The sequence below is a fragment of the Aethalodelphis obliquidens genome, unplaced genomic scaffold (assembly GCF_003676395.1).
Source record: "Aethalodelphis obliquidens isolate GAN/ISIS:26980383/991018 unplaced genomic scaffold, ASM367639v1 scaffold22, whole genome shotgun sequence".
Lineage (NCBI taxonomy): Eukaryota > Metazoa > Chordata > Mammalia > Artiodactyla > Delphinidae > Aethalodelphis > Aethalodelphis obliquidens.
Window position 1 is genome coordinate 896864 of NW_020837966.1, and position 16025 is coordinate 912888.

At 39.0% G+C, this 16025-nt stretch overlaps 1 protein-coding gene across 10 annotated transcripts in view; it reads right to left on the reverse strand.

Moving 5' to 3' along the window:
* Positions 1-16025, reverse strand: part of DCAF1 (DDB1 and CUL4 associated factor 1) — a 93422-nt gene that overhangs the window by 75277 nt on the left and 2120 nt on the right. For 8 of the 10 annotated variants that reach the window (XM_027120942.1, XM_027120939.1, XM_027120934.1 and 5 more), the window contains exons 2-3: positions 8698-8815; positions 1860-1936 (exon numbers count right to left, since the gene is read on the reverse strand). In XM_027120942.1, coding sequence (XP_026976743.1) covers positions 1860-1936; positions 8698-8807 — 187 coding nt within the window. In that variant the 5' untranslated portion in view covers positions 8808-8815. Of the gene's footprint in view, positions 1-1859; positions 1937-8697; positions 8816-14587; positions 14640-16025 lie in introns of all 10 variants that reach the window. The other 2 variants (XM_027120933.1, XM_027120940.1) reach the window with 1 other exon arrangement.

Consider the following 16025-nt stretch of genomic DNA (forward strand, 5'->3'; position numbering starts at 1 on the left):
ACAAATGTGTCCTCAAACCTGTAATGAACACTCCAGGTTTGGGGGACAGGGGGAATCCCGCCAAGCAATCACCAATTCTAAAGATAAAATAAACGTGGTCATCTTAACTTCTGAGCTCCTGGGGAAAGAAAGGAGGCCAGGAACCTAGGATTTACTCAACACACAGCCTAAATGTAAAAGAATTACTTAATGGTTGGGAAAATTACTGGTTCGCTTTTAAAAGAGATATCATCAATTTAATTTTCCTTTCAGAGTGGCAAATTTAGTCAAAGGATACAATTTAGGATGAAGAAAAGATATAAGCTGCTGATATAAAGTTTTTACCAAGCTGTAATTAATATCCCAAAGTAATTCACAAAAACAGAAGTTAGAGAATGGTACTATAAAAACAAACGTGGACCTCAGATTACTTAACTTTCTCTCTTTATAAAAGATGAAACTGTGACCCTTATTTTTATTAATAGAAATTATGCCTAATGACAAATATGACTTAACATAAGAGTTAGGAAGGAAAAAAACTGTCTTTAAATTTCTACTGAAAAAAAAGGCATTCTTCTCTCCCTTCTTCCTCGTTACCATTTCATCCTTCCCAAGGCAATGTCACTAAGCATGATCACCTCTTGAATTCTTTTCACAATCCCATGAATTAACTTAGTTTCTTTTCACTTTCCTACTATTTCATGCTCTGATTGCCTTACTGCAGATGTTAGCCCAATAGCCGTTCTCAAAGTCACAAGTGGGGATGTCTACGACAAGAGCAGCAGGTAACATCACATAAACAACTGGACACTCAATTTGAAATGCTTAGCTTACTTACATTTGGGAATAAAAGTCTAAGAAACAGAAATAAACCCTGGAACATTTGGGTGGATATACAATGTTCTTATTTTTGTAAGTCCCATTCATTCTCACTATCTCTCCACATACAAAATCTCAGACTCTTCTCTCCAAAAGGAACTCCTGGTTTTATAAAGAGAAAATTTATATGCAGTGTGGGCCCACATGACATAAGCTTTGCCCACTGGTAAGCTACCTTAGAGAGAACATAAAATAGCAGTCTCAAGTCCCATACAGTTCTGTATTATAGCAAATTCCATGCCAAAACAGGCTGGTTTGACATGGCTCTAATTAAATTGGCCCAAAAGAAAACCACATTAACATGAGATGGCATATTTTAGCTGTTGGAACACTAAAGTAGACATCAAGAAATCCATTCATTCATTATTCAAGGTTCCAAGCATCAATTTCATGACTAAAAGCACGGCACTGAATGCATTCTCAACCACATCTCCCCGTTAATAAAAGGATAATTATTGTTGTTAGAAAAATGAAGGCACAGAGGATAACATCTTTTGGTTTAAAAGTCAGAAAGACAGAACATTTTTCTCTTTTTAAATCTTTGTAATCATATCAACTGAGTCAATAAGGTATATCTATATAATTTAGTTCCTTTAAGTTAGCTTCTAGTAATAGTAATCTTCCATTTAATAGGTAAATATTAAAAGTATTTCCATTTTGCCAGGAATTTATTTTTCCTCTCTGCCCCCACCTTGAGCAGTATTTTAACAAATAAATTCTATTTCAATTGAAAAATATTCCTTATATTAAGCAGTTTTCTTTTTTTTTTGTGGTACACGGGCCTCTCACTGTTGTGGCCTCTCCCGTTGCGGAACACAGGCTACGGACGCGCAGGCTCAGCGGCCATGGCTCACAGGCCCAGTCGCTCCACGGCATGTGGGATCTTCCCGGACCGGGGCACGAACCCGTGTCCCCTGCATCGGCAGGTGGACTCTCAATCACTGTGCCACCAGGGAAGCCCTAAGCAGTTTAGAGCCAGGCTTAAGAGAACACAGTCTCACCAGGATGTCGATCATCAAATGGGTCTGGATCCCCCTTACGATATTCTTCAGTTTCTTTTTCAATCAATTCAGACATCCTAGCACAAAGAGAAGACAGGGTCAATTCTAGACAAGCATACAAAAAAAAATGTATCACTACCTACAATAGTCAAACAATCAAGGTACAAAATAAAAGCAAAAAATTACAAAAAGGGTATTTTCCTAATAAACATAAAGACCTAAACAACTATCTCATAAAACAGTTTCCACTCCCAAATCCATTCTTCTCTCCAACTCTCCTGTCTCAAATAATAGCACTATCCCCTCAGAAGCCAAAAACAAGGAGTCATCATTAAAACTGTCCTTTTCTCCCCATCCCCCACAGCAATAATTCCTATAAGCTCTACCTACAAAATATCTCCTGACTTCAATCATTTCCTTAAATTTTGACCACTCCTACCCTTGTCCAGACCACCTTTATCAACTTCTGGACTACCTGCAATAGACTTTTCCCTGGTCTCCTTGTTTCTTGCTTCCATGCTTGACCTGACACAATACACCTCCAACTTTCAATGACTTACCCTCAACTTAAATTAAACCCAAGCACTGCAAGGTTTACAGTAACCTGGCTTTTGTCTGCATCTATGACCACTTCTTGTACTCCTCCACCCCTCCTTTATTAAGCTACGGTCACATGGCCTTCCCTGCTCTTCAGAGTCCAAACTCGTAACTGCTCCAGGACCTTTCTAGGTGCTGTTACCTCAGCCTGTAACATTCTTCCACCCACCCAGGTTCCCACCCCTGCCCTAAGCAACCACTCACCTACTTTTTCTCACTAAAGATTAGTTTTGCCTGTTCTACAATTTCATATAAATGAAATCACATATACTCTTTTTTTTTTAATTTTATTTTATTTATTTATTTACTTTTGGCTGCGTTGGGTCTTCGTTGCTGCGTGCGGGCTTTCTCTAGTTGCAGCGAGCGGGGGCTACTCTTCGTTGTGGTGCGTGGGCTTCTCTTGCTGCGGAGCACGGGCTCTAGGCATGCAGGCTTCAGTAGTTGTGGCTCGTGGGCTCTAGAGCGCAGGCTCAGTAGTTGTGGCGCACGGGCTTAGTTGCTCCACGGCATGTGGGATCTTCCCGGAACAGGGATGGAACCCGTGTCCCCTGCATTGGCAAGCGGATTCTTAACCACTGCACGACCAGGGAAGCTCCACATATACTCTTTTTATGTTTGACTTCTTTCACTCAGCACGTTGAGTCATCCATGTTGTTGCATGTTATCAACTGTTCTTTTTTATTCACACTTCTTTTTTTGAAATAAGAAAAATCACTTTCTGAGTACCCTAAGGACTGACATTTTAACCTATTATAATGACAATCAAATAAAAGGCTTTCATGCTCTCCAGTATCTAGGATGCTCTATCCTAACTCAAATTTTCCTGCATGCTTTATTTCCACAAAACCATACTTCTAGTCTTAAGGGTTAAGCTCCCTGCAAAAATTCTTGCCCACTCTGGTATATTTTTCCCCATCAAGCCTCAAAAGTATTTCTACCTTTTCTACCTTTCCCCCTAAACTCTGAAAACTCTCTTTGCCACAAAGGATGATCACATAAAATGTATTTTAAATTACATATTATAAGATCTACTAGTATCTTCAGTGGAAACTAAGCAATATAGCACAGCAGAAGTTAAAAACATGGATTCTGGAGCCAGATGGCCAGTGTTCAAATCATATCTCTTCCCCTGTTTGTGACTTCGGTCAAGTTATTTAACCTCTCTGCGCCTAATCTGTAAAATGAGGATAACAGTCCCTATCTTACAGAGTTTCCCTGAAGTAAAAGTTAATATATGTAGTCTGCTTAAAACAGAACTTAAAAAAAAAATAAATAAATAAAAAAAAAAAAAAAAAAAAAAAATAATAATAATAAAAAAAAATAAATAAATAAATAAAATAAAATAAAAATAAAAAAAAACAAAAAAAAACAGAACTTAAGTCAGAGCTATTTAGGTGGTGTTCCTATGGAAACTGGGAATCAATAACAAATAGAAAACGAATTAATCTAAGGTAGATATTGATGCAATGGGGCAGGAGGGAGCCTTCTGGAGGTAGTACTCAAGTTCTATAATTTGATCTAGGTGATGATTTTGTAAGTAAACAATCCATCCCTCAGTATCCACAGAGAATTGGTTCCAGGACCTCCCAGGGATACTAAAATCCTCTAATGCTCAAGTCCTTTGTATAAAATGGCATAGTACAGTTGGCCCTCCACATCCACAGAGTCAAGCAACCGTGGGTGGACTATAAATTATATCTCAATAATATAAAAAAAAAAAACACAAAACCTGGGTTAAGCTCATACAGCTTGGCGCAATGCCAGTCCTTTTTCACAGAATTAAGTCGAAGTCTTGATTATAATAAATAAAACAACATAAAAAATAAAAAGTCAATCAAGTTATAGAGTTGTACATTTTTCTTAGGAAAATAGCCAAAAGATCATTTTAAAAAATAGTCAGTAAAGGAGCATGTAGGCCTGAAATTCATTTGCTTTTCATGCAATACACCCAAACTGAAGCCAGTTTGCAGGGTGAGAGGGATGACAGATGTGAAGATACTTTAGGAAATAGCCAGTGAACTAACAGACCCACAATTTGAAGGATGGTAAGAGTTTTGCCCCTATCTAAAATGAACTATACTCTGAATTCATCCTACTGTCTCTTAAAGTCCCAGTGTAACCTTAAAGATCTTTTTAAGATCTTGCTCCATATAACTTTATCTTCCATTCCTACCTTATATTCACCCTCCACTCTGGCGGGGCCCATTTCCTCACTGCCACAAAAACATGCCCCAGTTCATTCTCCCCTAGATACATTTTTCAGTCACATTTGAACTTTTCCTAGAAAACCTTGTCTCTGCTTTCAATCAAGGTATATTCTACCAACTTTCAAGTCCCTGTTCCAAGGAACCTTTACCTCATCCTACACTGGAAAGCCCACTGGAATTGGAGTTAAAACCCAGTATTTTAACCTTAGCTTTCTACTGCCTGGCTATAGTCTTTTGGGTTTTTTTGTTTTGTTTTTTTGTTTGTTTTGGCCACGCTGGGTCTTTGTTGCTGCACGCAGGCTTTCTCTAGCTGCGGCAAGCAGGGGGGTACTCTTTGTTGTGGTGCACGGGCTTCTCGTTGCAGTGGCTTCTCTCTTGTTGTGGAGCACGGGCTCTAGGTACACGGGCTTCAGTAGTTGCAGCACACGGGCCCTAGAGCGCAGGCTCAGTAGTTGTGGTGCATGGGTTTAGTTGCTCCGCAGCATGTGGGATCTTCCCAGACCTGGGATCAAACCCGTGGTCCCTGCATTGCAGGCGGATTCTTAACTACTGCACCACCAGGGAAGTCCTATAGTCTTTTGCAAGCAGCTCAGAGGATGGCGGCTATCTTTTAACAATGTAGCTCTCACACTTTTAGTGACAAATGAAGAAGCTGAGGTTCAGAGAAGTGTCTCCTACAGTTCTGACACACAAAAGGTCCTCAAACATTTGTTGAATGAATAGAAGAAATGGACTCATTCAAATTCTTTCCATTCTCCTAACCCCTAGAATATTTACAAACCACACTGCCAATCTAGCACTTCATTATATGCTATTTTGTACTACTATGCATTTTTTGGAGCCATTAGTTGCCTCCCAGATGGTTATCTCCTTGAAGATAGAGTCCCTCCATTTAGGCTTTGCACTGCTGAATACCATAGCATAATGACAAAGTTCAGGGTCAAATATGATAATTAATATGAAATAATCCTGAAAATAAAGTTTTTTGGTTTTGGGGTTTTTTTTGGCCTCACCACGCAGCTTGCAGGATCTTAGTTCCCTGCCCAGGGATTGAACACGGGCCCCGGGAGTGGAAGCACCGAGTCCTAACCACTGGACCGCCAGGGAATTCCCGAAAATAAAGTATTAAAAAATACCTTATATTTTATATCTTTTGAGCAATTAAATGAATCTACCACTAACACTATCATCCCCATTCATGACTCTCTCCTCCTTTCAAAGGTACATCAATCAATAATCCACACACGTTAAATGCACAATACTTAAGATTCTTTAATTCACTGTGGCTGCACTTCAAGTAGCTTGTGATTAATAGTTCTTAATGTCCAATGCCTCTACAAATGAAAATCCACTTTCCACCAGTCAGCAATAATCCTTTCCCTAAAAAAAAACTGTACTTTCACATGTTCCCCATCTATCAAGAGCAATTAAGAACAAAGCATTTATCCCTGTTTAAACTGTCATAAGATCATAGTTCTCTTTATCCCTAGAGAATAGATCATTGCATAAACAAAGTTTTTTTTCTCTGCTATGATATTACAGATTAGATGTTAAAGAGCCCCATGTTCCAGAGGCTTCCTGCTCAGAAAAACCATGGGCATCCCAACCCAGCCTTTTTTTTTCACTTTCTCTTCTTCCTTAACACATTCATTCAATAAAATTATGTCCCACACAGTTTACTATGTACCAAGCATTGGGCAAGTCAGTGTCTGAGGCAACACAAGGAGACACCAATAAAAATGAGTAGTACCTGACTTCAAAAAAGACTTACAATTTAGTGAGGAGACACATGTAAAAAGATAATTATAATACAAGTGGTAATTAAAATGGGGGAAAGATTTTTTTTAATTGAAGTATAGCTGATTTACAATGTTGTGTTAATTACTGCTGTACAACAAAGTGATTAAGTTATACATATATATACATATACATACATTCTTTTTTCAAATATTCCTTTCCATTATGGCTTATCATAGGATATTAAATATAATTCTCTGTGCTATACAGTAGGACCTGGTTGTTTATCCATTCTATATATAAAAGCTTACATCTGCTAATCCCAACCTCCCACTCCATCCCTCCCCCAACCCCCTTGGCAACCTCTATGTCCATGATTCCATTTCTGTTTCATAGATAGGTTCATTTGTGTCATATTTCAGATTTCACATATAAGTGATATCATATGATATTTACAGACATGATTTTTTTTTTTTTTCGGTATGTGGGCCTCTCACTGTTGTGGCCTCTCCTGTTGCGGAGCACAGGCTCCGGACGCACAGGCTCAGCAGCCATGGCTCACCGGCCCAGCCACTCTGCGGCATGTGGGATCCTCCCCGACCGGGTCACGAACCTGTGTCCCCTGCATCGGCAGGCGGACTCTCAACCACTGCGCCACCAGGGACGCCCCAAGACATGATTCTTGAACTGCTTCCTGAAAGGACTAGAGCTTGCCAGGCAGATATACCAAGGAAAGGCATTTCAGGCCCAAGAAACAGCAAGTGTAAAGGCACACAGACACTGGAAAATATGGTTCTATTCCTCTCTGAAGAACAACACTATGAGGCAGAAAAAGGAAGTACAGACTAAATCATAAATGGCCTCATAGGCCACTCTAAATTACATTTCATTCTGAAGGAAAAGGGTGCCAGGGAAGAATTATGAGCTGAGGTATGATATATTAGAAGAGGGTAAACTGCAGACAGAGGAATAATGCACACTGCCTAATGAGCCAGTCAAGACACGATCAATACCTAATAAAGGAAGTGCGAATGGGGAAGAAGAGGAAGCAGAAACCCTCAGGGCTTGGTGACTAAGTTGTGCTAGTAAAGGAATACACTAGGGAGAATGGTTTTCAGTTTTTAGTTTATAACTATTTACACCAAGGCAGGGAGCACAAAAGCACAAACTGTGAATGAAGAGGGAGGTAGGATGAGGATGATAAGCTCTATTTTGAACACAGTATGTTTCAGGTGTCTGTGGTATAACCAGGTAAACATGTATACACCAATCAGCTGTATACACCAATCAGCTGAGAAATGGGTCTGAAATTTTTAAAAAGAGGAGTCTGCAGTGAAAATAGAAATTTGAAAGTTAACATGAGAATAATTTTTTAAATCATGGACAGAGATGAAACTATCTAGGTAGAATACTTAGGGTGAAGAGAGAAGAGAACCACAAACAAAACCTTGGTGCTAAAACATTGGCAGGAGAAGAACCTTGGAAAGAGAATGACAACAAAAGGGCCTGAGAGGAAAGGGAAGAAATTTTTACAAGGTTCAAGAAGTAGAGAGATAAAAGACTAGTTCCGACAGGGAAAAAAAATGGATTGAGAATTCATGAAGTGAGCCTTCCTTCCTTCCTTCTGTCTTTCTGTCTCTCTCTCTTTCCCTCCCTCTCTCCCTTCCTTCCTTCCTTCCTCTCTCTCACTTTGCTTCATCTGGGTAGCCAGAAATTATTTTGCTCTGAGAAGTGAGAATAAACTAGAGAAAGTGAAAAGAGAAGAAAGAGAAGTACTGAAGGCCCATTCTATTCTCCTGAGAAACTATTTAATGGCCTACATTATGTCAATGCTTATGCAGGGTCTGAATGAGTGTTGTAAGGTCAGACCCAATGACCCCATTGATTTTCTGGCAGAGTATCTTTTCCAAGAACAATCCTGAAATGCAGTGAAACTTTAAAGATCTCGTGTCATATACTTTTACAGAGCTGGAGATGAGTTTAACATTGTAATTTGGAAAATTGCTTCAAAAATGCTTTTCTAGTTTTGGGGAAATTTTTTTCTTCCTGCAAACAAATATTTTATTAAGTAGAACCATTAAAAAAACTTCTATGGAAAAAAAACCAAAAAGAATTCACAAAGTGAAAATGTTCTATAACATTCTCCAATTTTTCCTTTTTTTTTTTTTGGCCACGCTGTGTGGCTTGCAGGATCTTAGTTCCCCAACCAGGAATTGAACCTGGGCCCACGGCAGTGGACTGCCAGGGAATTCCCAATTTTTCCTTTTTTTAAAAAAGAAAAACTTAATTGTTCATACCTGGTAAGGATAGGTACCATGTCCTGCCCACTGCCATGTTCCTTTTCCCACTGCTCCAGCAGGGTAGTGAGCTCAGCTTTGGAGTCCACATGTACCGCTACTGTAGTCATGACTTGGCCTAAGGAAGCAAAAAAAAAAAAGAAAAACACACACACACAAATGAACACAGGCAAATAAACTTGACATACTTCCTATGAAAAGAAAAGTGAGGAGGGAGGAAAAAAGGGATGCACAAGCAAGGGAAATAACTAAAAGCATGGGAAATTTAACCATTGGACCCTGTAGATAATTTTATTTGTGGTACAGTGGGAAACCCAGGATTGGGAGCCTGGATACTCATCAAGTCATGACAAGTCTTTTCTTCTCTCTCAACCTCAGTTTGCTAGACTGTCAAATGAGACAGGGTACTGGATCAAAATCATGATTCTTAACCTTTCTAGGATCAGGAATTCCTGAGAATCAGACAAAACCTATGGTTCCTTTCTCCCCTCAGAAACACACATACAGGTATCCCTGCTTTTCAGAGAAGTTCGCTTTATGCCATTTCGTTTTTATGAAAGAACTACATTAGTATCTGGTTTCGTTAACGCAAAGAAATCTGAAGAGGACTTCTGCTTTTACGAAAAAAGGCGAAAAGCAAAAACAGCGTTGTGTTTGCTTTGCAGCGCCATTATAAATGCAGTGTGCACCCCAAGCAGTGAGAGTGGCCCCGCCAAGCTCCTTCCATGGGAACTACACTCAACAGCAAGCTGCTACAGCTTTGAATTGTGCCTGTGAGCATCTGTGCTTTATCTCAATTTCTGTACATCCGTTGAGCAAGATGTGCCGTAAGGTAATTGCCTCTTCAAGTCATTTCAGTTTACGAAAGGTTTCACAGGAACACTCTACAATCTGTACCCATACACCACATGTATAATAATCCCAAGTCTAGATCTCTGAGGTACAAAGCTTTGAGGCTTTTTTTTTTTAAATACAGAATACAGCAAAAACTACTCCCAGAAATATTTTGCTCTTGTAAGTCTTCAGGGAAAGTTCTATGACAGATAAGCAACACATTCCTGTTGATTCTTAACAACAGATCAAGAACTGAAGTGGATATCATTACCAACATGAAAGCTGAGAAAGAATATTATAAACCCATTCGTCCTTCAGCCTTCCTAATCTGTCTCACAGCTAGCTGATCTTCTGGAAGGATAAGAGGCTGGAGAAAGGCATAAAAAGTTGCTGGGTTGAGTGATCAGCCCAGGGGTACAAAAGGACAGGGACGTGAGACAGGCTCTGAAGGAGCCGCATGTGACATCCACACGGGGAAGAGAGGTTTATAAGGAACTCCAAAAGGAATAAATGAGACCCAAACGTTTAGATGGTTTACAGATCAACTTCTTTGCCAAAGCAGTCTTAGGATCAAAATGTCAAATCCTGCCATGCAAAATGTGTATTTTCACAGAAATAGCAACTGTTCTGTAAAAAGTTTCAGTCCACAAAGGCATTACTAGCTCATCTAGGATTATTGTTCACTCTTCTACCATAAGACCAAAAGATATATATTTACCACCAACTCTCAAAATTTTAAACGTTTATGTTTTAATCAAGTTGATGCAATTCTAATAGAAGAGTGATTCATGTCACCTGAGCTACCCCTTACTCCAAAGGATATTTCCAAAAAAGAAAAGAAAAAAAAGTTAAAATGCTTTTCTACAAAGAATCCACATTTTCAGTCTTTCTAGCCAAAGATATACTACAGATGTGACCAACTAATATGGATTTCTGACCTTAACTTGAAAGACCTAGGCTGTATTTCTGACTGCAATCTACTAACTAAATATGCATTTTTTAAAATAAATTTAATACGAATAATTATAGATTTGTAAAAAAAAAAAAAGTTGCAAAGATAGTAGGGAGAATTCCCATATACCCCTAACTCAGTTCAGGTTTCCCTAATGTTATCTTATTTTATAGTGATATGGTGTCAAAATTAAGAAACCAAAAACTGGTACATTATCTTAACTAAACTCCAGACTTGATTCAGATTTCACCAGTTTTTCCATTCATGTCCTTTTTCTGTTCCAATATCTCATCCAGGATACTACATGACATTTAGTTGTCATGTCTCCCTAGTGTCCTCTGGTCTCTGACAGTTTTTGAGTCTTTCCTCATTTTTATGACCTTGCCAATCTGGAGGAGTATTAGCCAGGGGGTAGAGAGGGGCAATAATTTAACCAATTTTTTTCAACAGTAAAATTTTATGCTAAGGTAAGAGACCTAGAGACTGGGCAAAGTAGTTATATGTGGTAACAACAAAATTAATCTCTAAAGACACATCCTAAAAGTGCAGGAAAGAGATGGCTTTACTGGTGCATTCTACCAAACATTTAAAGAAGAATTAAGATCAATCCTCAAATTCTTCCAAAAATTGAAGAGGAGGGACACTTCCTAATTTTTTACATAAAGCCAGCATTGCCCTGACACCAAATACAGATTAAAACATCACAAGAAAACTATAGACCAACATCTTTTATGAAAATAGATGCAAAACTCCTTAACAAAATACTAGAAAGATGAATGCAGCAGCATATTAAGAGGATTAGATATCATGACCAAGTGGGATTTAACCCAGGAATACAAGGGTGGTTTGACATATGAGAATCAATTAAAGTGGGCTTCCCTGGTGGCGCAGTGGTTGGGAGTCTGCCTGCCGATGCAGGGGACACCAGTTCGTGCCCCGGTCCGAGAGGATCCCACATGCTGCGGAGCGGCTAGGCCCATGAGCCATGGCCGCTGAGCCTGCACGTCCGGAGCCTGTGCTCCACAATGGGAGAGACCACAACAGTGAGAGGCCCGCATACCGCAAAAAAAAAAAAAAAAAAAAAAAAACCCAACAGCTAACATTATACACAATAGTGAAAGACCGAAAGCTTTCCCCCTAAAATCACAAATAAGACAAAGATGCCTGCTTTCACCACTTAAACACTGTACTGGAGTTCTAGCCAGAGCAATTGGACAAGAAAAATAAAAGCCATCCAAGTTGGAAAGGAAGAAGTAAAATTATCTTTATTCACAGATGACATGACCCTATATATAGTAAATCCTAAAGAATCTATAAATAAAAACTATAGTTAATAAACAAGTTAGCAAAGTTACAGGATATAAGATTAACACACAAAAATTAGTTGTATTGCTATGTACGAGCAATAAACAATCCAATATGAAATTAAGAAAACAATTTCACTTAAAATAGCACTAAAAAGAACAAAATGCTAAGGAATCAATTTAAGCCAAAAAGGCACAAGACTTCCACAAGGAAAACTACAAAACATTGCTAGAATAACTTAGAGAAGACCTAAATAAATGGAAAGACAGCCTGTGTTCATGGATTAGAAGACTTAATATTGTTAAGAAGGCAATACTCTCCAAAGTGGTCAACCGTCAGTACAATCCCTACCAAAATCCCAATGACCTTTCTTGCATTAGTGCAAACATCAATCCTAAATTTATATGTAATTGCAAGGGATCCTGAATAACCAAAGCAATCTTGAAAAAGAAGAAAGTTAGAGAATTCACACTTCCGACTTCAAAACTACAAAGTTTGATCATCAAAATAGTATGGTACTGTCATAAGGAAAGACATACATACCAATGCAATAGAATTGAGAGTCCAGAAATAAAATCTCACATTTATGGTCAATTGATATTCAACAAGTGGGCCAAAACCAGTCAACAGGGAAAGAATTTGTTGAAACACCATTAGACCATTACTAGAAAGACCAATGTTCTTTCAACAAATTGTGCTGAGACAACTGGATATCCACATACAAAGGAATGAAGTCGGACCCTTGCCTCACACCATGTACAAAAACTACCTCAAAATGAATCAAAGACTTAAATATAAGAGCTTAAACTATAAAACTCTTAGAGGTAAATCTTCATGACTTTGAAATTGGCAAGGGATTTTCATTTGACATCAAAAGTATAAGCAACAAGGGAATAGATAAATTGGACCTCAACATTTAAAACTTTTGTGTGTCAAAGTACATTATCAAGAAAGTGAAAAGACAACCCACAGAATGGAAGAAAATCTTTGCAAATCATATATCTGATAAGGATCTAGTATCCATAATATATAAAGAACTCCTACAACTCAACAATGACAAAAAAAACCTGATTCAAAAATGGGCAAAGGACTTGAACAGATATTTCTCCAAAGAAGATATACAAATGGCCAACAAGTACATGAAAAGATGTTCAACATCATTAGCCATTAGGGAAATGAAAAACAAAACCACAATGAGATACCAATCATACAACTAGGATGACCAAATGCAAAAAATTAGAAAATAAGCACTGGCAAGGGTGTGGAGAAACTAGAATGTACACTTCTGATAGGAATGTAAAATGGTATAGCAGCTACAGAAAACAGTTTGGTGGCTCCTCAAAAAGTTTAAAAAAAAAAGTTAAACACAGAATTACCATATGACCCAGCAGTTCCACTCCAAGTTACATACCCCAAAAAATTGAAAACAGATATTCAAACACTTGTACACAAATGTTCAAAGCATATTCACAAGAGCCAAAAGGTGGAAACAACCCCAAATGTTCACCAACAGATAAATGGATAAACAAAATGTGGTTATATTCATACAATGCAGTATTATTCAGCCGTAGAAAGGAATGAAGTACTGAGTCATGTTACAGCTGTGGATGAACCTTTAAAACAATACACTAGGCAAAAAATGTCAGACACAAAAGGTCACATAGTCTATGATTTTATTTATATGAAACATTCAGAATAGGTAAATCCATATACAGAAAGCTACCTAGTGGTTGCCAGGGACTTGGGGGAGGGGGAAATAGGGAGTGACTACTTAATGAATGTAGGGTTTCCTTTTGGGGTAATGAAAATGTCTTGGAACTAAAAGAGGTAATGGTTGCACAACATTGTTAATCTACTAAATGCAACTGAATTGTGCACTTTAAAATGGTTAATCGTTAATTTATGGTATGTCAATTTTACCAAAAATTTTTTTTTAAATGGGGGGAAAAAAGGTCCAGGAGGGAATGCCTCTTGGATAACTTAAGCAATCAGCCTAGTAGGGCTTATAAAGGCAAAGTTTAAAAAGAAATACTACCTCTAACAAAGGTCAACTCAAGGGCATTAAAATAGTAAAATTTTAGGGCTTCCCTGATGGCGCAGTGGTTGAGAGTCCACCTGCCGATGCAGGGGACACGGGTTCGTGCCCCGGTCCGGGAAGATCCCACATGCCGCGGAGCGGCTAGGCCCGTGAGCCATGGCCACTGGGCCTGCGCGACCAGAGCCTGTGCTCCGCAACGGGAGAGGCCACAACAGTGAGAGGCCCGCGTACCAAAAAAACAAAAAGTAAAATTTTAGAGTTCAATTTAGAAACACACATGTACTTCTGGTATCATTTTCAAAATTTCCAATTAACTATGCCTAAAAATAATTATAACTTTGGGAATATTCACTTGCCCAGGGAAAATATAAATTTAAAATAAGCTAAAATAATAGTATCAATGATAATTCATTTTACTCTCAATGAAAGATTAACAAAATGCAAAACGTGCAGTAATCTTGTTATAGACAAGACAGTGAAGGTACATTACTCAATTCACCATGTTCCAAAGTGAGTTCTTCAGGTGGTATGCAGAATTTATGGCCTGTCTAATAGTGATACAATAGTTACCAATTACTGAATATCTGTATGAGATAGACATTTGGTTTAAGTAATTTATTTACATTATTCTGAATTTTCACAACCACCCTGCCCTTATTTTACAGATGAGGAAAAGGGCTCAGAGAAGTCCCCAAGACCACTCAATTGGTACTTGGTAGAAAAGGGGTTCAAGCATTCAAATTCCAACTCTGTCAACATACCTGTGAGATCTTGGTCAAGTTATTTAACTTCTCCAAATCTCAATTTCCTTATCTGTAAAATGGAAATAGTTGTTGCGAGGGTTAAATGATAACACTGTCCATACAATGGAATAATATAAAGCCCTACAAAAAATATGTAGAGGGAATTCCCCGATGGTCCAGTGGTTAGGACTTGGCGCTCTCACTGCTGGGGCCCCGGGTTTGATCCCTGGTAGGGGAGCTAAGATCCCGCAAGCCACGCACTGCGGTCAAAAAAAGTCTTTATCCTGAAGGATGCCTGCCAAAGTATTTAGGGGTGCTGTGTCTGCAACTTATTTTCAAATGGTTCCACAAAATAAATATATACCACATCTACCTACTAAGAGAAAGCATGGCAAAATATTAATAACAAGTGTTGAATCTAGATGGATAAGTATTCATTTTCCATTCAATTTCATTTTACACGCAGAATTTATGGTCTAATAGTGATACAATAGTTACCAATTACTGAATAGACATGAGATAGACATGTATGAGATAGACACCTGGTTAAGTAATTTATTTACATTATTCTGAATTTTCATCACCTGGGCTTCCCTGGTGGCACAGTGGTTAAGAATCCGCCTGCCAATGCAGGGGACCCAGGTTCAAGCCCTGGTCCGGGAAGATTCCACATGCCGCGGAGCAACTAAGCCCATGCACCACAACTACTAAGCCCGAGTGCCACAACTACTGAACCCCGTGCACCTAGAGCCCATGCTCCGCAACAAGAGAAGCCACTGCAATGAGAAGCCCACGCACCGCAACAAAGAGTAGCGCCCCCTTGCTGCAACTAGAGAAAGCCCACGCGCAGCAACAAAGACCCAACCCAGCCAAAACTAAATAAAGTAGGAGAAAACTAAAAAGAATTTCCTTTCCTAATTTGGACCAACTCTCAGTACACTGTCAAGTGAGAAAAGCAAAGAACACTCTTTGCTTTTGCGTGTGTGTGTGTGTGTGTGTGTCTGTGTGTGTCCCTGGAAGAATATATAAGAAACGGATAATAACTATTACTTCTGTGGCAAGTAACTGATCTTCTGAAGGATAAAGGTAAAAGATTTTTTTCACTATATGTTACTATCCTAGCTCTACCATTTTCCACTATTTTGTTACCTTTTGTAACTTCTGAGTTAATCCATAAAGGCTGTTCTCTTCTAATACACAATACTATATGGCCTATTTGGCAAAAACTATCCCAAAGCCTAAAAAAAAAGTTCACGCGGGGCTTCCCTGGTGGCGCAGTGGTTGAGAGTCCGCCTGCCGATGCAAGGGACACGGGTTCGTGCCCCGGTCCGCGAAGATCCCACATGCCGCGGAGCGGCTGGGCCCGTGAGCTATGGTCGCTGAGCCTGCGCGTCCGGAGCCTGTGCTCCGCAACGGGAGAGGCCACAACAGTGAGAGGCCCGTGTACCGCAAAAAA